The sequence below is a fragment of the Sinocyclocheilus anshuiensis genome, unplaced genomic scaffold, assembly GCF_001515605.1.
Source record: "Sinocyclocheilus anshuiensis isolate Anshui unplaced genomic scaffold, SAMN03320099.WGS_v1.1 scaffold314, whole genome shotgun sequence".
Classification (NCBI taxonomy): domain Eukaryota; kingdom Metazoa; phylum Chordata; class Actinopteri; order Cypriniformes; family Cyprinidae; genus Sinocyclocheilus; species Sinocyclocheilus anshuiensis.
The window spans coordinates 52,606-76,516 of record NW_015546027.1 but is presented as its reverse complement, the minus strand read 5'-3'; the positions used below and the strand labels follow the sequence as shown (position 1 = coordinate 76,516).

The following is a 23,911-nucleotide window of genomic DNA, read 5'->3' as shown; positions in this document are numbered from 1 at the left end:
TCTTTCCCTTCTTATTGATACCCATCTCTCTCCTCTGCATTTGGGCCCCATTCATCCTTCATGTCACCGTCTTTATCCCTGGGGAGTATGTGTTGGGGGTCAGGGTTAGGCAGGTGCAGAGCCAGCGAGAAAGCCTAAGAGCAAGGGAAAAGAAGGAGTAGAGGGGGGACCACTCTCCGTCTGTCACTCGGCTCTGTTTTCTCCCTGCAAACCACTAACTACCCCCCTCCCAATGCTGGATTCAGTGTGGACCAGACTAAGAACTGTAACCATGATACTGTATGTGTAATTAATTCACACATTCACGCCTTCCCCTGAGACTAGTCACAGACCAATATATTGAGATTATTAGCATCAGCCAATAACCATGTCCACTTGGCCATTTAACAGAAGAGACTATTTCCTTGCTTTGTCAGCTCCAAAGTCTGCTGGCCATTTTGTCAATGCAATTTCTGTTCAAATTTGTGAATTTTGAATAAATGTTGTATAAAATAAATTTTCATTTCAGCAAGTTTGTGTACCAGGGTTGTGAATCTTTCAGAAATTAAATGAATACCTTTTAAATTTCAATTCAATTCTTGACTTGAATTTAGATAAAAAGAAAAAAGAAATAGGATACAGATCTGTGTTATTGTGACAAAGTTATGTTGATGATTTATAGTACATTATAGGCCTTATGTGTCCCAAACAATGCACTAAAAACAATTTACTATGTAATCTGTCTAGTGTAAGAATTTTTAAAGGTTATTTTGTCATTCAGCATCAGGGTCTGATAGCCAAGCACGCCCCCCCCCCTCAGGAAAGATGTGACAAAGTTGAATGCATTAAATGTCCAACTTCAATATTTGAAGTGTACTGTGTTGAATTTCTTTAAATCAAAATTCAGTATGTTCCACTTCCAGTCATTCCAAATTAAATTCAAAACCTGTAGAATGTTGCCGATTCAATTCAAATTCAAACTCATGAACTGAAAGAGAGACGATTCATAAACTTTCAATTTTCCCAATCCGCTTGTGCATATTTAATTTGCAATCATTCCATTTTATTATGTATATAGCGGTTATATTAGCCTATGTAATATTGGTCGACCACTACTTTTTTATTTTATAGAACCATTTTATCAGTTATTGACATATTAATAAACAAGCATGGTCTGCACATGTTACACAGCACCAAACCCAAACATACAAGAAACTCTCAGGAACAAAAGCAGTAATCCTACCTTGTCAAAAAGAGACTTCCATTGCTGAGAGAAGCGTTTGTGTAAGACAGAGAAAGAGGAATGAAAGGAATGAACACAGATATAATTGAGAAAAAGATGAACCAATCTAAAATTCATCTCTGTTCTTTTCTGCTTTTCAACAGCATAAATCATGCATCTGCACATTGTCACTTACGTCCTCTGGAGCTACAGGAAGGACATCGGTGCTCTCTAGCACCTCGATCTCTTCGCCCTCTGCGTGAGCAGCAACCGCTGGGGATGAGTTCACCATAGCACCTTTGCCCCTCACAATCCACCCAAATAATGATTACCTCTTCTCATAAAGTTCTGCCATGATGTCTTGTTCAGGTATATTCCGCCACATATATGGTTTTGACAACTCCGAACTTCATGCAGACCTAAACTGGCATTATTCCAGCTCTGTCATAATATCCTATATGGCACGTGAGTTTATCCCAAACTAAGTGGGTATGTGGAGTTCCTCCTCGTTTCCATATTTCATTACAGGATGTTTTAGACACTGTAAATCCACAGTACGTCACACATAAGTTCTCGATAGATTTTTAAACACGCCTGTCTTTCCCAGTATAGCGTCTGGCTTTATCCTCAAACAGTCACCTGCAAGAGAATCATCGTTTCTTTCTGAAGTCCCTTTATGCTGTTTTGTGTTTTTTATTAAAATATTATCATCCAGTGTCGCGCCTGGCGTGATTTTGCTCAAACTGAATACCCGGTATTTCACCCAACAGAATGCGATAACATGATAAAGCGAAATGATCAGGTTATTCACAACAGTGGCTAGAAGTAGCATACCTTGCTGTTGTTTCGCATCCACAGCGCGTGCCAGCAGCGTCCGAGAGGAGCGACTCCTGCCAGCATCCACAGAGCGCTTTGCCAAAGTTCACTGTGACCGAGCGAAGCGCAGACAGCATGGGGAGATAAATGAGAGGCATCCGCCTCCTTTCACTGATCCTCGTCATGTGGGCGCTTTTACAAGTGCTGATCTCAAGTGATGGGAGGTGAATATGGATGCGCGTGAATTATATTTCATCTTGTTCGTTTGTATAGTTTGTCTTTTATGTTGTTGCGGTTTTGCCACTGGATTTGTTTTCTGGATCAATAAAGTACATCTATTTACAGCAATAGGGTTATTTAAAACAAACTGAGCAGGAGTCCTGTGGTTCCGATAATAAAAGAACTCACACAGGTCACCCTCATGGGGAATTTGATTGAAATGACTGGATTTCGCCCGCGAAAATTTGCCGAACAAAAATGTTACACACCACCAGCGTTAATTTTAACAGCAAATTTTGACTAAAGATAAACTTAGACTATAAAATCTGTTAAAATAAATGATAGCCTATTAAGGTTTGAACATGCAAAAGAGACATTTAAATGTTGTGAAATTGTTTATTTATCTGAAAATCAAATAAAACCACTTCTCATAAAGAAACAAGAACATTGTCTTCTTGTCAGCAAAAGACTAGTGATTATATAAAATATAAATTATTCCTTATTAAAACTAGGCCTACTTAAGTTAGCAGTGTATGATTTTTTTTTTCTTTTGTTGTTTGATTAACTATGATGACAAAGACAGCAGCAGGTTTATTAGGCTGATGTCACTTTAAGACCTAATGCACATATCCAATATACTAGCATCTCATATTCTCCCAACTGTTACATTCACGTGATACATAACCAATTGGATTTGCATGAACTAGCCAAAAAAACAGCAACAAAAAAACAATTTGACATAATTTTGTGTGTATTTGTCCGTTCAAGTGTGATAAGACACAAAAGAGGACTCAATTCAATAGAGGCTTCGGGTCTGTGCACACAGAAAACCGTAGCCTACCGGATTAAGCATCATCAACCTTTTTCAAATTTATACACATGTCTGCGCTTCTCTTTCGCCCGGATATTGACATTTTTTATTTTATTTTATGAGACATGGAGCAAATGTATGCTAACTTATGCGCTGCCAGGTAGATCAGTAAACTTGTGCATCTAACCTGTATACCATGTTACAAATTAGTTCTGATTGGATCTCTTTCCAAATTGTCCCTCCCTAACATTTCATCTCGTTTTTATTTGTTGACGAAAATTTCAATTGATTTTCATCATAGTTTTTGTATTTCAATACGGTTTTTTATATAGTTATAATTTGATTGGTGAAAAAATTTTGTTGACAAAATCTATATTCGTCAATGAAATTAACACTGGACCGCACCTTTATACAAAAATAATTTACTGATAATGTTCAAATTAAACTCACATTTACTGTTGTTTGGTGCATTTTCACAGTCAAATTGAGTAATTTTAATAAGAATCTGCATGATTGGAAATTTTGTTTGAAATATTTCCCCATGCAGATTTTGTATCGGGTTGACCAACAGAAAGCTGGTTGGTTTAAAAGTGACTTCCATATCAGCTATATATATATAGTATAGTTAGCCAATCATATGCAACACTGGAAAGGTAATGTAATTGACTGTTGTCACTATGATGGTCTGTCTGTCAGCACCAAGTTTCAAACACGCCCTCCATCAAGCGTTGACGTCAACACTCCATGTGAATGCCCCGTCATAATACACAAAATGTCACTTGTTATCATCTATTGGTATAACAATATAACCTGCAAAAAATCCCCACCACTAATACTCACACTGACAGTGTGACTAGAACGCCACAAAGAAAGACTAGCAGAGTGATACAAACATTGAAAAGTCCCAGTGCTGCTCATTACTCCTAGTCGTCTGCTCAGCCAGTCAAATTTAAAAGGGTCCTATTATGCTTTTTACACTTTCAACTTCCTTTAGTGCATATGTTGCTGTTTGAGCATGAACAAGATCTGCAAAGTTACAAAGCTCAAAGTCCACTCCAAAGGGAGTTATTCTCTGTATCAGCACTGTTTCTGATCTCCACAAATGCCTTGATTGTAGTCCATTTAAGGATGGGTATTCAAGTAACATATACAGTATATATATATATATATATATATATATATAATACCACTATCACTATGATAGTGTTGTTCTCAATATCTGCAGGGCTGTGATTACCTGTGGCCTTGTGCCTGTCAGCTAAAAACCTATCAACGATTATCCGATTTTCTATAATTAGACACTTTTCAAATGCATATGGAAAAAAAACGCTTACCCATCCAACGCAGAGTTTTGCTTCAACCCTAATCAAACACACCTGAACAAGCTAATCAAGGTCTGAAGGGTTACTAGGAAGCTACAGGCAGGTGAGTTTTTATTAGGGTTGCTGCTGAACTCTGCAGGGCTGCGGCTCTCCAGGATCGGAGTTTGCCACCCCTGCTCTATACCATTGCCAACAATATTCCAAGAAAGTGACAGCTGAGAGAAGAGTGAGATTTTCACATTTATTCTGTGAAAAGATGCACCATTATATTATTAGACCTCCATACTGTATCATTATTCACACTCGTTTATGTAAATATGATTTATGGTCATAACTGAAATGAAAGTACAAAGAATACCACTAAAGGCCTAAATGTTTATACTATAAAGATTAGGCAAATAAGTCTCAGAGGCCTGATGAGTAAATAAGATGCTGTCCTTAAGGACTGCGGCGAGGATATAGAAATGAATGTAGCTCAATACTGCCTTCTTGTGTATGATTTGTATAAGAGCAACCAACACAAGAGGCAGAAGACATCTCTTCCATTTAGGAATTTGTTAAAGTAGCAATTTACACATATATTTTAAATGGTTCTTAAGAAAAAAATGTAGAAAGGTTATAGTAGTTTTTCATATTTAGCTTATAACCCTGTTCCTTGGCAGTAGGCTCAGATAGAGTTTAGATGTTACTAATTTTGTAAATGTTCCAAGCCTAAAAGGCTATGCAAAACTGAACCAGAATGATCAAAGGAAGCATGTTAACTTTCTGCATGTGCCATTCAGCTACATAATTTCAGTAATGTTTTCCTCATTAAAATCTTTTACACAAAGACATGACTAGTACATTTGGAATAAAAATTTTAACTGCAGGCAGTCTTACACAATAAATTAATCACCTCTGACTGCTAACAAAGTCAAGTCAGAGAGCCAACTGTTTTTTTTTGTCATGCTGTCATCTAATGTAAATATCAAAATGTATTATATTGCTTTAAATAATATATAGCCAAACTCACATTTCAGTATAAGTTCAAGATGACTGCCATGTCAGCCCGCATATAAACTACTTACAGAGGGCACAGAGAGTTCTGAGAAAAACCCAAATGTTGTCTAAATTTGGTGTAAATGAAATACTAGCTCACAACATAAATAAAAAACAAACACAGTTCAAGAAGAAAAATGCTGTTTATTAATATAGGCTGAAATAATCTCCATACCACATAAAGACTTTTTTTCGGTGCAAGTCCTCAACGATCACATTCTATTAAAAGGATATTTCACCCAAAAATGAAAATTGTATAATTTACTCACCTTCATGTTGTTCCAAACCTGTATGCATTTTTTCTTCTGTTGAATGCAGAAGAAGATATTTTGAAGAATGTAAGTAACCAAACAGTTGGTGGTAGCCATTGACCTCTATAGTATAGCGAGAAGAAAAAAAAATGGAACTACAGAAGTCAATGGCTACCAGCAACTGTTTGGTTCCCAACATTTTTCAAAATATCTTCTTTTGTGTTCACTAGAAGAAACTAGTACAGATTTGGAACTACTTGAGGGTGAGTAAATGATGACAGGATTTTAATTTTCATCAAAAAAAAAAACATTTAAAAGCCAGCAACATTGTTAAATCTCAGTACAGTCATGTTCTTAGTATCTGAACAATAAAGAGAAACAGTTAAATTCCCTTTTCACAACCCATCATTCAATTTAAACACCAGAATGTCAGAGATTTGCATAAACCCACAGTGCTTGGTTGATGATGCTCCTTGGTTGAGAGACAGAGCAATGTGACAATACTTTAATATCTGCTGATTCCAATCAAAACTTGTACAAAAAAACTTGAAACCCCCCCCCATTCCCTTTACCTACACCAAAATTATTCTTGTAAGAATAGCGTATCCGGACATACTGTCCCCTCAAACTTGTGCATAGATTCTTAATCCTTTCACAACATCTTATTTCTGCATCTACTGTTAAACCTAGATGGAGAATTAACTTGGAGTATTTTCATCCCGCACTCAAAACCTTGTAAGAAAATCTAGTAAGAGTTCAAGTTCTGTGTTGATCTACAGTTCTCAGGCCTTTGCATACAGGCCTCAACCGAATTTTTAAAACAAGTAAAGACAAGAGGATGGAATATCAAGCATCTTTTACTGGACCTTGTTGAGAAACATCAGGCAAGGTAAAATCAAACAGTGGTAGGTCCTTCCACAACCTAAACAAAACTGTATTTGTACATAAAGCAACATATATAAACAAACAAACATATTTCAAATGGAAAGTACTCCACTTCTAGAAATATAGCACACTACAAATCTAATATTTGGCAAATGTGTGTCTGCTACAGATTAAAATTCAAAAAGACATTTTTAAATCCATAACCTTCAGTGCTTAGAGATGGATTTCCATCAACATCTTTTTTTATTTTTTTTTCCTTTCATTAATCGATTTGTTAAATTCTCATGATAATCAACATCATAACAGTGGAACTGGAACTCTGGACCCCTAATCTTCCTGAGAAAATATCCAAGTCCATTGTCAGTGTGCAAGACAGTGACAGAATCATGTTGCTTTTACAGAAACTAAAATTGAAAGACATTTAGGCATAAGTTCAACCAACAAGAAGAACAATAAAGTAATTCATAAGCAAAATACAATGCAACACTGAAACAATCCCAGAGTTCTTCATTTGAAAAGTTTTTTTTTTGATAGATGTAATTGTAAAAGTTTTTTCTTGCATTCTTGTAATCAATTTCTTTTCTTTACTTTTCTTTTTTTTTGCAAATTCAGACAATTCAATCATTTGTAAACGGCAGGTAGATTTAAAAAGAAAAGGGATTTCACAGAATGGAAGAGAGGCACCTTTTGAAATGAGACAGAATGTCACTAACTATCTGGTTATCTTTACTGTTCATCCATGAATGTAACTGCTTCTCTACCAACTTTCTCACTATGGCTAAAGTTCATTTTTTATCTTCTATTTTAATTTATTTTTTTTTTTTAATAATGCAATTGAATTGATGCAACACTCTTCAAAATCAATCATTTGTAAACGGCAGGTAGATTTAAAAAGAAAAGGGATTTCACAGAATGGAAGAGAGGCACCTTTTGAAATGAGACAGAATGTCACTAACTATCTGGTTATCTTTACTGTTCATCCATGAATGTAACTGCTTCTCTACCAACTTTCTCACTATGGCTAAAGTTCATTTTTTATCTTCTATTTTTATTTTTATTTTTTTTTAATAATGCAATTGAATTGATGCAACACTCTTCAAAATGATAACTCTTGTGGGAATTAATCCACAATAAAAGCCACTATGAGGATACAATCTTACAGGTTTTAAACATTTTAAGATGAAAATAAATCCATCAAGTCCTTGAGTAAACATTAACACATAAATTGTCATAATCTCCCTTGCAGTTTTCTGGGGTTTTTTTTAGTATAGCTGAGCAAGGGAAAAAAGACACTCAGTGTATCGCTAAATAGTAACCATGGTGGAACAATTTTTATAACAGGCGCACATACAAGTAACAGAGATAGTACAACAAACTAAATGGATCATAATTGCAGACAGTCGCCCCGTGGCGAGAAGCAGTGATTAGAGAGCACACACACACAACCATTCAAACGTTAACCATTCAAAGATATTTTTTTCTTTCTCATGAAGAATGTTAAACCTTGTGAGCATGTTATCAAATAACTTGAAAGTGTCAGACCCAAACAAAAATTTAAGAAAAAATAAATTCACATTTTACAATTGGCACACTTTAATTCAAGTATCGGTGAATATATATCTTTTGATATGTTTATGATTTTTCATTCTTTGCCCAGAGACAAAAACATGGTTCATAATTACGGGTTTCAACATAGGTATACACAAATACTGCATGTATGTCCTGTGTAATTTAATTTTAAACATGCTACTCCAGTAAGACTATTTGGTTCATATCTATCATTAATCACTCTTTCGTTTTTTTTTTCCTTTAGGCAAATTCTCTCGGATGACACACTGCAAGGCCTATTGCTTATTTCAAATTATATTTTACCTAGTAGTTTCAAAAGGGAAGGAATCAGAGATCTGATAGCATTTTTTCTACATAATGAGCGTGATAATATACAGGATAATGTTTAGCTGTAGTCTACCTATGCTGGTGTCACCAGAGACTTCCTGTGATGTTTGACTGTTTGGAATTACAGCCACATTGTGGTTCACTGTCAGCCAGCCGCGACTGAGTTTGGAACAAGGCAGTTACATACACAGGCAACAGTGATCCCCCACACCCAGAAACAGAAAACAAATAAGTCAATGAACAACTTTAGTATCTTAAGACACATCTGTTGAAATGTCTTTTCCCAAAAGAAAAAAAAAAGAAGGTTTATACAGCATAAAGGCCCAAAATGAACTGAGACTGAGATGGAAATGTACAGTTCAGGGCCCCATTTTTACAAACAAACAGTTAATATGGCATACACAGAAGGCACTCCAGCTTGCTGTCAACCTTCAGAATGTGACCAGCAAACAGGAGATAATATCAGCAAGAAGTGCATTTTTAAATGTTATAGATCTTTTTCCTTCATTGTTTACGTGTTTTTGTCAAACTTTTATAAAAAAAACAAAACAATGCTATTACATTTTTGGTATTCAAAAAAAGTACCAGGGATTACTCATGATCTGTAAGCCATTAGCACACCATAATCCCCAATGCTGTTAAAAGTTTGTTATAAAGGATTCTTCCAATGACAGTAACAAGATTATCACAAATAATCAGTATGAGGTGACAAATATCTGACAAATATCCTCAACCCTTTTGAACCCAATCCCACCTCAAACACACAAGAATCATCAAAGTGCCTCTGAACAGAAGTGCTCTACAACAAAACAACACACATTGGAATTTAAGATGTGAAGTCAGAGATGCCACAGTGTACTGTACATATATCTATGTATATATTGGCACATGAGACCATAAGGGGAATTCAACAACCAGCAGCAGAGAGGTAAGATACACAATATACATTTACTGTATAAACGAACGGATGGCTCTGCAGTAGTCCCTGTTCAAAAGGATTGAGAAGACTCAAACTAGCCACCCTCCTAAATTTACTGCCCCACTGATAAATATCCTCTTGCGTTTCTTTAATGTACACTTTGTAAGCTTCATACACATCATTTAATGTGTACAACTTTAATGTGTAAATTATAAATTTGCAAAACGATCAACTTTCAATAAACATAAATTTAGTTAATCTTGTCGTGCCCTGAGATTATATTAAAATGAGATTTATCAAATTCAGCAGAATTAACACACAGACCTCCAAAAATGAAACTGGCTTAGTGTCAGACAACATTCTTTGTTTACAAGTTTACAAGGATGACAATGGCCTTGAGTATGTAAGAAAGTATTATGGGAGGACTGTGATATATTTCCAACTTTCTTTCAAAGCCACAGATTGGCACAGGGTGGACATTACTTGCCCATCTTCTCTAACTTTGCATAGTGACAGCATGCCATGTGCTGTAGTTAAAGAACCAGTGGCAGAAAGAGTCTGTCCATAGAAACACTGCTTGGACAGGGCTTTTTCAAGTACGGCGGCTGGTCTCGGTAACAGGGTTGGCTTCACTGAGGCCACATAAGAGAAAGAGGATGCTAGCAGCTGAGTTAGAGGTGGGACACCCAGGGTGAGGTCACACACACGCACATCAACAAAAGAGGCCCTAAATGACCTAAGAACACTGTTAACAACAAAAACAAGTATGGCCCACATCATTGATCTTCGTTTGCATTCGTTACACAGGACAGCTATACAGAGGCACCTCTTTTAACTGCATATGAGCACTGTAGGCAGTTAAAGACCACTGCATGAAGACCAAAAGAATGTGAAAAAGCATGTTTCACAACACTGGCAATTCCATTCAGTCTCAAACTCCAGCGAAAAAAATCATGCAAGACCACGCGAGGGAGGGAGTAGGTAAGGACGCATGAGAGGTGTGATGTTATCCAGAGAAGGAACGGGGAGACATTCCAAATGACTACAACACGGATGCAAATGATAAACGATGACGACAACGTCCATATCATGACGTCATTAATGTCCTTTCTTGCATTCCATTGTACTAGGTGAGAGTTGCGATGGAGAATCAAACGTCCTCCTATCAGTTCCCACATTGAGGCACTAACACCACACATCCTCCTTTTCAAATCCAATCAAATGGAGGTGCCTATTTCAGACAGATAAAGACATTTGACTATTTCATTTGAGTAACAATGACATTCACTTTGAGAGGGGGGGAAAAGTACAGACACAAAAAAACATACATTGCAAGTTTTGTATGATTGTAGAGTTCGTTCTTCCCTTCATTCTGAAGTTTCTGGAACAGAGATGGACGACAAACAAATACGTTTTTTTGAATACCAGTAAAGGTACAAAAAAAAAAAAAAGTTTAAAGTTGCCATAAGAAGTTTTTTTTTTCTTTCTTTTTTTTTTAACTATATGCTCCATTATCTGATTTATTGGCTTCACAGAAGGAGCATAACTCTTGTAATAAGTGCTATGATAATACCCCTTTAAGAAGAGACAATGCGTCTTTTATGTTTGTACCAAATGCAAAGGTCTCTTACTCTGTACTGCATTAAAAGAAACCCATTGTATTTGGTATTGTGCCTGACTCCCGTGCCATGTGTCTCCGCTCTGGATTCCGTTTCTGTTTGGTGAAGAAGTGGCTGGGAGACTGTGTGATCCCACACATGCCGAGTTCAAAACTGCATGGAGTGACGTCAAACACAATTAACAGTTCCCCCTTTCCACGCAAATACCGAACAGCCAGCAAGCCAGACAAACAGAGGCAAGGTAGGAAAATGTTCAAAGGTTAAATTCTTCCAAAAACTTCGAGAAAAAAAAAAAGGAGTCTTAAGTTTCAGTAAGTTTCAGTGTGGACGGAAGAAAGGGTCTCTGGCTTCTATTGCACAATGCATCAGAATGAGTTTCATCTCTCAGTTGTATCTCAATAAAATGGCCGATCAGATACATAACATAGTAACTAAATATCTTCTGATTGATTCAGCACTGAAGTCCATTAGGTATAATTAAAAAGCCTCCACTGAGTGTTTTTAACAGTGGTTATGTATTCGCGCACAGATGCTTGGTCAAGTTCCAGCAGACACTGACATTCATTCATCTACATCAAAGCTTAACATTCAGCTTTTTTTTTTTTAACCATACACATTAAAAAAACAAAAAAAACAACTGGCGTGAGTAAATAGAAATCATAGAGCAGTGCAGCTCCCTTTTGTAAAACTAAAATAATTGAAGAAAAAAGATCATTGGTGATTCATCATGCTGAAGCATAACTCTTGTAATAAGTGCTATGATAATACCCCTTTAAGAAGAGACAATGCGTCTTTTATGTTTGTACCAAATGCAAAGGTCTCTTACTCTGTACTGCATTAAAAGAAACCCATTGTATTTGGTATTGTGCCTGACTCCCGTGCCATGTGTCTCCGCTCTGGATTCCGTTTCTGTTTGGTGAAGAAGTGGCTGGGGGACTGTGTGATCCCACACATGCCGAGTTCAAAACTGCATGGAGTGACGTCAAACACAATTAACAGTTCCCCCTTTCCACGCAAATACCGAACAGCCAGCAAGCCAGACAAACAGAGGCAAGGTAGGAAAATGTTCAAAGGTTAAATTCTTCCAAAAACTTCGAGAAAAAAAAAAAGGAGTCTTAAGTTTCAGTAAGTTTCAGTGTGGACGGAAGAAAGGGTCTCTGGCTTCTATTGCACAATGCATCAGAATGAGTTTCATCTCTCAGTTGTATCTCAATAAAATGGCCGATCAGATACATAACATAGTAACTAAATATCTTCTGATTGATTCAGCACTGAAGTCCATTAGGTATAATTAAAAAGCCTCCACTGAGTGTTTTTAACAGTGGTTATGTATTCGCGCACAGATGCTTGGTCAAGTTCCAGCAGACACTGACATTCATTCATCTACATCAAAGCTTAACATTCAGCTTTTTTTTTTTTAACCATACACATTAAAAAAACAAAAAAAACAACTGGCGTGAGTAAATAGAAATCATAGAGCAGTGCAGCTCCCTTTTGTAAAACTAAAATAATTGAAGAAAAAAGATCATTGGTGATTCATCATGCTTTCAGGCCACTGCTAGGAGTGTTCTTCTCATTTGCTCTGGCCTATTCGCTGGCTCAGAAACAGAACTGTGCAAGATACAAAGTTTTCTTTTTTTTTTTTTTGTTGGTTTTATAAAATAAAAGTTTTTAAGGAGGACCTGGAGAGAGAGCACTTACGGCTAATAGAAGTTCTGAAGAAACTATGCAAAGTTTAAAACCAAAAAAAAGTACCAGGATCATTCCAATCATCAGAACAGTGTCGTTATAGGGAAATGTGTCATGAGATCTCACTGTGCCTGGGTCGCTTTCAGATGGCTGCCTCGTTGATGGCTTCTCCTGAACAACACTTTTGAGCAAAAACATCCTTTGGAAATAAAAAAGCATCAAAAGGCTTCTGCTTCTATTGATTCTTGCTTCTCAAGGTCTTTGAACACTAAGAACAAGATCCACGAACACAATAAACAGTCTGACGTAAAAACCAGAGGACAAATAAACAGCAGTGGAAGGTTTGCAGCTTTGTTTCACCCTAAACCTCCGTTACAGCTCCACAAAAAGTGATTATCGCCACACTGATTTGCTTGGGTTTTGATCCATTAGGTCTTTTGACTTTGTTGGTTTATGATGTCCAATACATCCTACATGCTCTCTCCGCTCAGCAGGTCTCCCGGGATCAGAGTGTTAATTGGGATGGGGCTGCCGATTACCCTGGGGTCGTCTCCATTTGGGGGAGCCCACAAACTGGAGTACTGCGGCACACTGCCCCACAGCAGGTCACCTCCGTTTCCGCGGCTGCTGTTCCTGGTACTACAGACTGTCTTGTTACCTCCTCCACCCCCGCTCCAGAGGCCTGTGGGGTGGCTGGCAGCAGGGTTTCCCAGCCGGGGTTGATTGGAGCCTGGTGCTTGGCTGGCCTGCCAGCTGGTGGTGGGGGTGAGGGACTGGCCCTGTGCAAAGAAGCGGTTCACATCGTCCTCACCGGCAAACTCTGCCAGGATGGTAGTGTTACCCAGCACACACCTTGAGAGGTAGACAAACAATTGGAAGGGATTCAAGCATGAAAAAGCTTTCTTGATGGATAATACATAAAATCAGCTTGAAGAGAGAAAGACAATGCACATTTATCTAGAAGGTTTTCAAAAAATATAGGCATACGGCTAACACTATAAAGCGTAAATATAACTATAAATCTGTTCTTGAACATTTTCTCAGGCCCTGTCTCAAATGGCACACTTCAGTCTTGTGGACATACAATGCCAGCCGTGTGCACATGACTGTAAAGTCCATGAGACCGTAGGACTCCGTAGCAGACTTTTAACCAACAGTCAAAGCGGCATTACGTTACAAAAGTGTGGACTCCATGGGGTTTAGGTTGCCATTTGGGACAGCGCCTCAGAGACGTATGATGTAGAAGAGCTTGTAGTCTTACATGTGCAGGGATTTTTGGGCTTTGGCAGTCTCCTCCTTGGAGCTGTAACGTACAACAGCATTGCCCTGTGTCAGGTTCAGATGAAAGGTAATGAGAGGGCCGTGCTGCATGCACAGAGTCCGCAGGGTGGAGCCATCAATCTGATGCACACACATACATAAATTATTAAATTATTGTTATTCATATTCAAGTGCTAAAGGGCTGTTCAGAGAGAATGCGTTCTTGCAAAAACAGGCAAGGAATAGTAAAAAAGAGCTGCACAGAATGCAAGGGTTTTGAAATGCCCTTTATACGATTACGAACACATTATACACACAGAAATCTGTCTTGTTGCTAGGTGGTGAGTTAGTGACAAATAAAAACAATGTGTTCTAAAATCCTCTCTTATATCCCCGTATAGCTAAAAACCTCATATTTTAATGCTGAAAAATTATACATGGATGCCACTGTAAACTCATGCTTAGAATATGCCTGCTTATGTCTCCTTCTGATTGGCCCAGTGTTTTGAAGCTGATATTGTTGAGGTTTGCTGTGTGTCAACACTTTTATACTCATATCAAAGATGCTGAAAAAACAGCAAGACATACAGCAGCAGTAAAAAAATGTTTTTACATTTTTTTTAAATTCTTTACGTTGCAAAACAATTAAATAGCAGCACAGTGCCCACAAAAAACACTAAAATAGTATAGTGCATAATGCTACATAAAAACTCAACACATTTGTTACATAAAAAGTGACATATAGTTCTGTACTTTCATGCGATATGAATCGGAATAAATCATACTAGTTTTTACAGTAATATAAATTGTTTACGCTATGCACCTGAGGAGTGAGGTTTCTCAGCACCAGCCAGCTGCTTCCTCTGCTGGGACTGTCAGTGCTCCAAGTTCCCCCTTCTATAACAAAAAGTAAAGAGAGACAGGTCTGGAAAAACATGTTACAGCTGAGCATATTTTCCACTAAATACTTGACTTCTGCCCATTTGCAACTCTAAACACACAACTTGAGACAGAGTCTGACTGGTCGGCCACACTACAGCAGAACCTCGTAAGTAACTGGTTGTGCTGCTTTGTACCACACAGGTGTACTGAGGATTTACCTGTGGAGTAAGAGTTGGTCCAGCCCTGGCTGAGGCCAAGAGAGTTTCCTCCCCAGGTGGAGGAGGGCTTGGTGTTGGTCAGGCCTGGAGGGGGGCGTGAGGGAGCACTGGAGTTACGTGTCCCTGTGGAAACCTTCCATAACTCATGAGATAAAGAGGCCTGTGTGTGGGAGATGGGTCCAGGGGACCATGTAGACTTCATTTCCAAGAGTTTACCTGAAGAAAGGGAGGAGATGAAGAAAGAGAAGGACAAATGAATAACAGCAGCAGGTACAGTCACCACTCATTGTTGCCTCTAAGGATTTGTTAAAACAATATGACAACAGAAATTTGTTTCTGCTTGGGGTTATGCAAACAGCCACAGTGGGGTAGAGAAAGTCCATTCCAATGGCCATTTATTTCAAATAAATGCTGTTTTTTTTTTATTTCTATTCATCAAAGAATGCTGAAAAAATGTTATCACAGTTTCCACAAATATATTAAGCAGCACAACTATTATTTTATTCCTAAGAATTATTTATTGAGCACCAAAACAGCATATTAGAATGATGAGACAATGAAGACTGTAGTAATGGCTGCTGAAAATTCAACTTTGCCATCACAGGAATAAATAATATTTTAAATATTTTATTTAAAATATTAAACTAGAAAACAGTTTGTAGTATATTTCACAATATTACTGTTTTTGTGTATTTTTAAACAAATAAAAGCAGATTAGGTGAACCTAAGAGACTTATTTAAGAAACATTAAAAAATATTACTGACCCTAAACTTTTTAATAGTAATCGCTAAAAACGTTGACATTACCAGTATTACCGAAACGGGAAATCTGGGAAACTGTGTGATAGAGATACTTGATTCAACAGAATGATATAAGGAATGAAGTGTTCAGCTTTCCATAAGTGACCAACATTTTTTAGAATATTGTACATGTTTATTATAAGATTATTATAAATGTCTGCTTGTATAACCTACTGCAACCTCCCTCAACAGGTGTTTTAAACATTAAAATATTCACTCTTAAAAAGTATCTCGCTGACTTTTTCAAATGCTACATGCTCGGAATGGCCTCAGAGAGTAACACATTCTGTATATATGCATATATATAAACTTACAATTAGTTTATTGTTTCTGACAATGATCAACGTTTAAAACAGGAAGAAGTATAACAGAACAAGGGAGAATGTGGGTTTTAGGAGAACACACACTTGGTGAGGGACTGTCTAGGTATAAGGACAGGGGCCAAATAAGGGTATAAGTAGGTCTAGTTTGGGGCAGGGGCATTTAGGATTTAGGGCTGTACCTGGATTGTTAGCATCCCTCTCGTTCTGAGAGGACAGACCGAACATGTTACAGGCACTGACTGTCCACTCACTCGAGGAACACATAGTCCCATTCTGAGATGGGGATGAGGCTATTATGGGCATTTGTCCCAAATAGACAGCAAAAGGGGCAGGGAGAAACAGTGAATACATTTACTGTGTAATGATCCTTAAAATAGTGATTTATTTTATAGCTTTAGTTAATAAGCAAGACAGTTCAATGTGCATTTAGCAGTAAAAATTTCATCAAAATTTTAAGTAACAAGCTCTGTTGGTCTGTTATAACTTATGTCATAAGCCATCAATCATCCCTCACCTCCAGTCCTGTCACGTAACAGGTAGCGATTCACATCCTGTATGTTAGTGTTAATGGTGGGGCCACTTGGAACGCTTCCTGGGGTCATGTTGGGATCATTCTCAGGGTCAATGTTCTGCAGACCTTTCCATGGCACCCCAGGGCAGAATTCTGAGAGAAAGCAAGAACAAAATTGATTTTCTAGCATAAAATTCTAAGTATATAACAGGTGTCGGCAACCTTTTGGTCATGGAGTTCCATCTTTAATTTGTCTGGTTAATTACTGTGCCATCCCATACACATAAAAAAACATGACCATGATCTATGCAGACCAGGCTCTATGGCTTGGTACGCATGTGATTTGCGGATTAGTTGCAAAGCTTAACCATCATAGAGTGAAAGTATATAATTTGAACTTGTGTCTAAGTCTTGCCAATTTAAACATTTAAGCGATTTTAAACCATTCAAGTGCAAAAAGAGGCTAAAGAGAAGGAGTCTCATAACACTCATAACTAAAGAAATCGCATGTGTAACAGTATATTGGATCCGCGCATTAGGTCTTAAAGGGACAGCAGCCTATAAATATCTGCTACCGTCTGTCATTAATTTTAATCAAACAACAAAACACAACTTTAACAAAGATGAATCTATATTTAACTTATACAGTGAACACTTTGCAGTGTTGATTTACACTTAATTATTATATTTCTGTACCTGAAATCTAGTGCGCATTTGTTTACTAGCGCAGGCTATTTCTCACACTTTGTAAGTATTTAAAGCTCCTAATTTAATAAATCAGGCTGTGAGGAATCAGGCTATGAGGATTGATTACCTCAAAATGCATGTTGGTATGAGGGTTTGAGGGACTTTATTCAAACGAAATACCTCTTTTGCTATTGCTTGTGTGCTGGAGTTTATGCCTTTGGGTGCCAATGCTACCATGTGTGCTATAGGTTGCCGATGTTTGGTCTACAATCACTATGACCAACGGCAATACATTTTTTTATTTATATATTTTTAATTATAATATGCCACTGAAGCTTACCAGGAGGCCAGTTGATATTGGAGTTACTAGAGATTTTCTCATTGGGACCTTTGCCCTGTGTCCAGTTGTCTGGAGACACCAAGGATTCAGATCTTGACATCAGATTGTATGGGCTGAAGGAATCTTCCATGGTGCTCTTTCCGACAGGCACATGGGACTGAGCAGAAGAGATTGAACCTGAAACAAAAGAGCAATCTGTTTAATATGTATATTCACAGGAGGTTTTACTCAAAAACATCATATAATAAAACATTTAGAGACTAAGCAACCAAACTCAGATATACCATATATTATGATGCCCAATATCTGAACTGCTATTTTGCCTCTCTAAAAAAATCCATCTTCAAAGATACAATCTGAATAATAAAATTCAAGATTACAGGCTTGAGCTTTTGTCCTCAGCTGAACTCACTCCAGTAAATTGCTGCGGGTTGGCTGGACTTACTGTTCAGGCAAGGTTTAGTGAGAACAAATGCCAAGGAAGGATAATATTTTAAAAGGCCCTGCTGACTCAGAGTAAAAATAACTCTGGAATGTCTGCAAGCACTTAACTTGAGAGAGAGTTTTGTCTGTCCTTTTGAAATACACAAATCTCAGGGACAGAAATTGTGACTCACTCTGGAGTTTGATGTTTGATTAAAGATAATGCGAGTGAGTGAGTGACGTGACATGTGGCCAAGTATGGTGACCCATACTCTTGTGTTGTACACTCGGAATTAGTGCTCTGCATTTATCCCATCCAAAGTGAACACACACACACACACACCGTGAACACACACCCGGAGCAGTGGGCAGCCATTTTTTTGCTGCGGCGCCCGGGGAGCAGTTGGGGGTTCGGTGCCTTGTTCAAGGGCACCTCAGTCGTGGTATTGAAGGTGGGAGAGAGCGCTGTACATTCACTCCCCCCACCTATAATCCCTGCCGGTATGAGACTCGAACCCGTAACTTTGGGTTGCGAGTCCGACTCTCTAACCATTAGGCCACGACTTCTCCCCAAGTGGTTGCTGTGGTTTCATTGAATGTAATGTTGTTTGTGGAAGCAGAAGTCTTTTAAAGGATGTTAGACCTAGAGGATATCATATGATTGTCTTGACATTATAGATTAGATTAGAAAAATGTATGTATGTCACAGCACAAAATCAAGCCCATAATATGTCTGGAGCAATAAATAAATTAATACCGTGCTTATTGAGGTTTGCCTCCATGTGCTGAGCGCTAGCTGACAGGGAATCTATGGAGTTTGAATGAGTCCACTGTGAGAGCCGGGACTGAGGCTGAGGGGGGTCTTTAAGAGATAGACTTCCCACCTCCATACAGTTTACATTCATGTTCGGGTTCAAACCAGCTACAGGGGGGCAACAAAAAGACAAGGAGATTAATGGACATTCACACACATAAACACAAGGCAAAAAAAAAACAAACATTGATCAAGATCAAAATAACAAAAAAAAAAAAAAGACAAAAAAAAACTACAGCTTATCAATCAATGAATCAAAAAAGAATCACATTTATTATACAATATTCCAATTCATTATTCACTTATATCAATATTTGTTGAGAAATGCCCCAATGAAGCCCCAAATGAAGATAATTGAAAGGCATTGTTATGGCAAACAAAAAAAAAGAATTTAAGTACAGGTAAAGGGACAAAATGAATTGCATTAAATTTTTTATTGCATTGTTTTATACTTTTTTAAATCACACTAAATAAATGTTTTAAATTTACTATAATTACAAACAATGCTTTTATTACAATAAAGAAATCAGTGCAATTATCAGCTACTATTTAAAAATTACACTTTGTTTTAAGATGTCCTTGTTACTGTTTAATTATTCAAATAATTACAATTAACAGCATGTACTTACTCTAGGGTTAGGGTTTGTCTTAGTTGCTTGTAATTCTGCATAATTTACTGGTATTACTACAGTAACATAAAATGGACCATAACATGGACATTGTAAAATCACAAATCGCAAACTCACACTCAGGCACGCACGCACGCACGCACGCACGCACACACACACACACACATCAAGCATAAGCATGCAGGCATGTGTCCACATGAGGTTTGTTCTCTTACAGAGTGTATAAGGGCTGAAGGAGTTTGGAGAAGACTGCTGCTCTTTGGTCTGCAGGTCTGAGACGGAGAGGCCTGAAGTCTGAGGGTGACCCGTGAAAGTGTCCAGGCTGGCCTTGCCAAGGTTTGGGTGCAGGCCAGTGTGAGAGGAAGGTGGAGGCTGCTGCTGTTTCATAAGCAGGGCCTGGGCCAGCTGACGCTGGTGCTGCTGGATCTGCTGCTGCATGTTTGTGATTGTACGTGCAACCTGTGTGAGAGGACGAAAATTATAATCATTTTCATTGTGTATGGAGGATTATTTGTCATAGTCATCAAAAGATAACTATGAACTAATACTTTAGGATTTAAATTACTGTGACTGTATACATATCAGGGACAGTAAAATTGGAGTGTGTATGCGTCATACTTGCTGCTCTTGTTGTTTGATGGGACCAGAGACATTACGCTGAGCCTGCATCATTTGCTGCTGAATCTGCAAACGCTGATACGCCTGACAGAAAGAGAAAAAGATGCAAGGTGAGAAAGAGAGGAACATACAGAGAAATATAAAGAAATAAAAATAGAGATAGAACGGCCACAGGGTCATTATCAGAACAGAAAGCACTAGCATCTCGCTCCCTGCTGATAGGCCAGTGGGTAGATGACAATCATTGGTATTCATGTGGAAACAGCAGAGCAGGAGAGTGAACTGTTTGACTCACCACATGCAGTTGTTGTAGTTGGTAGAGCAGGGTCATTTGTTGAGGATTTATTGGTGAGGTTAAAAGTGCAGGATTCAGTCCAATGTTTTTTGCCGCAAACTGTAAGAGCTGTGCTTGAACCTACAGAAAAAAGCAAAAACAAGCCGGTTTGTGCAAAACCTGATGATCCATGTTATCCACCATGATTTGAGAATGTTTCAAAGAGAATCTTATGTGTTTTAGTGAAAGCAAGGAAATCTGACATTTTGGTCAATATCACAAAATTGCTTTTATTAAAGGGTTAGTTTACCCAAAAATGAAAATTAGCCCATAAATTACTCACCCTCAAGTCATCCTAAGTGTATATGACTTTCTTCTATCAGACGAATCCAGTCGGAGTTATATTAAAAATTGTCTTTGATCTTTCAAGCTGTTTAATGCCACTCAGCGGGTGTTGCATACATCAGTCCAAACCGCTGAGTGGCATTAAACAGCTTGAAAGATCAAAGACAATTTTTAATATAACTCCGACTGGATTCGTCTGAAAGAAGAAAGTCATATACACCTAGGATGAGTAATTTATGGGCTAATTTTCATTTTTGGCTGAACTAACCCTTTAATGACATATAAAATCCTAAATATACATAATTAATTTCACATCAGTGACACCTCCTGATGAAAATGAACAAATTTTCATTTTTGGACAAACTTCCCCTTTAAGCTACATTTACATTCGATACCGCATATATTGTACAATGAAAATAATTCCAAACTATGCCACAGAAGAACAGTTGAAGTATTTTTTTCCCATAACACTGAAGTTGATGGGGACCATTAACTGTTTGGTTACCCATATGCTTCAAAATATCTTCTTTTATTTACAAGTTGAGGGTGAGTAAACGATGACAGAATTTTCTTTTTTGGGTGAAATATCACTTTAAGTAACAGCCCTGTAGTGTCTTATTTTTCTTCTGGTCTTATTATTGATGGAGTTTGGGCTCCTTGCCACTGTTGCCTTCTGGCTTGCTTAGTTGGGGTCTGGAAGACACTTAACTTTCAGTAATTTATCAATATGACTGCACTGACTGACACTATTGGATGAGAGCAATAAATGAACTGAATAAAGCTGGATGATGGCACTATTGTTGTCTGTAGAGATGCTTTACAGCTGAATCACATCTTGCAACATCTACACTGGCATTGAACTGAATTGAATCAACACTGAACTGACTCGAGCTGAATAACAACATTGCTGGATTTTGTAGAACTGCTTATAGCTGATTAACTTCACACTGTTATCTGAACTGACTTAAGCTAAATAATGACACTATTGTTTTTTAGGGCCTGTTTACACCTGGTCACTTCAAACATTTTCTTTGATCAGATAGCTATCCGATCGTGAAGAGACATGCAAAATGCCACAAATGAAACTGAAAGTAAGTTGCGGACGTTCAACACACAATAATCTTCATTAAAAGTAGTGAGACTAAATTATCTTACGAGTGCTGATGCCGCGCTCTCTCCAATTTCGGTCTTTGATCTTGAAATTAGCTGATAAATAAAATGCAGCGCATATCTGTTGCGTTGGTTGATATGAACTCTGTTAAAATTGCATATAGCGCAGGAATTGAAGATCGGATTTATATCCATTTTGCAGAGACACATTTATGTGGCCAAGTGTAAATGGAACCATTTTAACAATTCAGATTAATATCCGATCACTAAAAACAGATGAAGTGACCAGATGTAAACAGGTCTGCTTTAAAGCAGAATAAAGCAGAACCCATAGCTGAGTTTCCATAACTTATTCTGCTATTTTCTTGTTTATCTCTGAAGATGCTTTGACACAAACTGGATTGTATAAAGCACTACGGAATAAAGGTGACTTGACTTCTGACTAGATGATTGATTGACTGAATTTAAGAATTTGACAGAGATGCTGCATACATTTGATAAGGTTAAAAAAATTTGCCCTTAGAAACGTAAAAAATGCCCTTGGAAATTTAAGAGGGCAAATATTGCCCCTTAATGGAGAAGTTAATTTGTCACAGATGCAGGCACACTGGAATTTGAAATAATAGGTGCAACTTGTACCTGAGGGGTGAGAAGCTGAGGCACTTGAGCACATAGAGTAGGCTGGGCGGAGCTAAGAGGTGGCACTGGTGGCTGAGGGGGCGGGGCCTGCTGCTGTATGACCCGAGTTTGTGCTGCTCCGTTAATGCCGAACATTCCATTCTGCATCTAGAAAACAAAGAGAGTGGTGGGGATCAATACAAATTAAATGCTTTTATATACTCTAAATGGCTGGATACACTTAACAGGAAAAAAAAATTAGATACATTTTAGCTAAAATGTAACAAAATCTCTCTTACAATGCAGTCTCTTAAAAAAAATGTGCTTTTAACATTGACCTGAACACAACGTCAAATTCTTTTGCCACTTTCAGATTAAAATGAACAATTAAAATAAATAAATAAATATTGATTTGATATAAATAAAACGGAAGAGTCAGTCATGTTTCAGTGTTTACATACCTTTAATTATAAATGACAAATAACTTCATTTCACCACTCCAGCCTTAGTGGCTTTTTAACAACACTTTTCCAAAAAATTTAAAAAGGGGGAGTAGGGCATTATACCAGACATTGCAGCTTCATAGGTGCATCTAAATGTAAAACTCTTGTGTGCTATGCCCTTTGCAGATATTTTACAACACTCACCTGTCTGTTGTTCAAGTTTTGCATGGACAGGCCAGAGGAGATTCCACCCAATCCGTGGCTAGGGAGGCTGCTATTGGCCAGTGGGAGTTTGAGGCCAGAAGGCATAAACGGTGAGGATGAAGCATCATCTGACAGCCTACCATTCTGAGAGACCAGAAAATACTTTGCAAAAACTAGTAGTAAAATTTACCTAGATCAAATTTCTCTCTACTCCAGTCCAGAGAATTTCTTGAGAAAAAGCTATACCTTGTCCAAGAAGGGGGCACAATCCAGTGAGGGGTCTTTGGAGAGGTTTGTGGGTCGGCACACTATAGACTTATTCATTCCATTACTGTAGTCTGACATGCCCATCCCCCGTTTGTCCAGTTCAGTGTTCTTCTCCAACAAAGCGCCTGAGGAAAGGCAAGTACATAATCAGTGTTCTAGACCAAGATCATATGACTCACTGCATGTCTGTCTGCTGTTATGGCTTAACTTCAAAGTGTACTACGTACTCATGGCCTGATCCAGATTCATATTGTTGCTCTTTAGGGCTTCTTCTGCAGGATCCTTCTGTACCAAGTAAAATAAAAATAATTGTTATGTTAAACAGCATTTATTTGACATATCTTGTTAATGATTTAAGCAATCTTTTCAGAGTAAATTTTTATGGTTTTAACATACTGGAAAACCCATATCTGTAAGCTGCTTGATAAGTCTGGTCATAATCCAAACATCATCCTGCTTGTTGGAGACCTTGCCCTGT

General features: G+C 37.8%; 2 protein-coding genes and 1 long non-coding RNA gene across 3 annotated transcripts in view; 1 reads left to right on the top strand and 2 right to left on the bottom strand.

Annotated features, from left to right (window-relative positions):
* The window catches only part of rhbdl3 (rhomboid, veinlet-like 3 (Drosophila)), a 57,675-nt gene extending 55,995 nt beyond the window's left edge, over window positions 1-1,680 (bottom strand). The window contains exons 1-2 of the mRNA XM_016499769.1: window positions 1,398-1,680; window positions 1,223-1,246 (exon numbers count right to left, since the gene is read on the bottom strand). Coding sequence (XP_016355255.1) covers window positions 1,223-1,246; window positions 1,398-1,493 — 120 coding nt within the window. The 5' untranslated portion in view covers window positions 1,494-1,680. The remainder of the gene's footprint in view (window positions 1-1,222; window positions 1,247-1,397) is intronic.
* Window positions 1,681-7,047: 5,367 nt separating this feature from the next.
* On the top strand, window positions 7,048-8,983 carry LOC107698682 (uncharacterized). Its single transcript, XR_001635374.1, has 2 exons — window positions 7,048-7,181; window positions 7,425-8,983. It is a non-coding gene; the product is annotated as an uncharacterized LOC107698682 (long non-coding RNA).
* Window positions 8,984-12,749: 3,766 nt separating this feature from the next.
* The window catches only part of tnrc6c2 (trinucleotide repeat containing adaptor 6C2), a 53,175-nt gene continuing 42,013 nt past the window's right edge, over window positions 12,750-23,911 (bottom strand). Inside the window, exons 8-22 of the mRNA XM_016499768.1 lie at window positions 23,830-23,907; window positions 23,661-23,718; window positions 23,413-23,558; window positions 23,167-23,310; window positions 22,541-22,687; window positions 20,468-20,587; window positions 20,173-20,256; window positions 19,770-20,013; window positions 18,869-19,033; window positions 17,689-17,865; window positions 16,665-16,814; window positions 15,027-15,242; window positions 14,750-14,823; window positions 13,928-14,067; window positions 12,750-13,518 (exon numbers count right to left, since the gene is read on the bottom strand). Of these exons, the coding sequence (XP_016355254.1) occupies window positions 13,137-13,518; window positions 13,928-14,067; window positions 14,750-14,823; window positions 15,027-15,242; window positions 16,665-16,814; window positions 17,689-17,865; window positions 18,869-19,033; window positions 19,770-20,013; window positions 20,173-20,256; window positions 20,468-20,587; window positions 22,541-22,687; window positions 23,167-23,310; window positions 23,413-23,558; window positions 23,661-23,718; window positions 23,830-23,907 (2,325 nt within the window). The 3' untranslated portion in view covers window positions 12,750-13,136. The remainder of the gene's footprint in view (window positions 13,519-13,927; window positions 14,068-14,749; window positions 14,824-15,026; window positions 15,243-16,664; window positions 16,815-17,688; window positions 17,866-18,868; window positions 19,034-19,769; window positions 20,014-20,172; window positions 20,257-20,467; window positions 20,588-22,540; window positions 22,688-23,166; window positions 23,311-23,412; window positions 23,559-23,660; window positions 23,719-23,829; window positions 23,908-23,911) is intronic.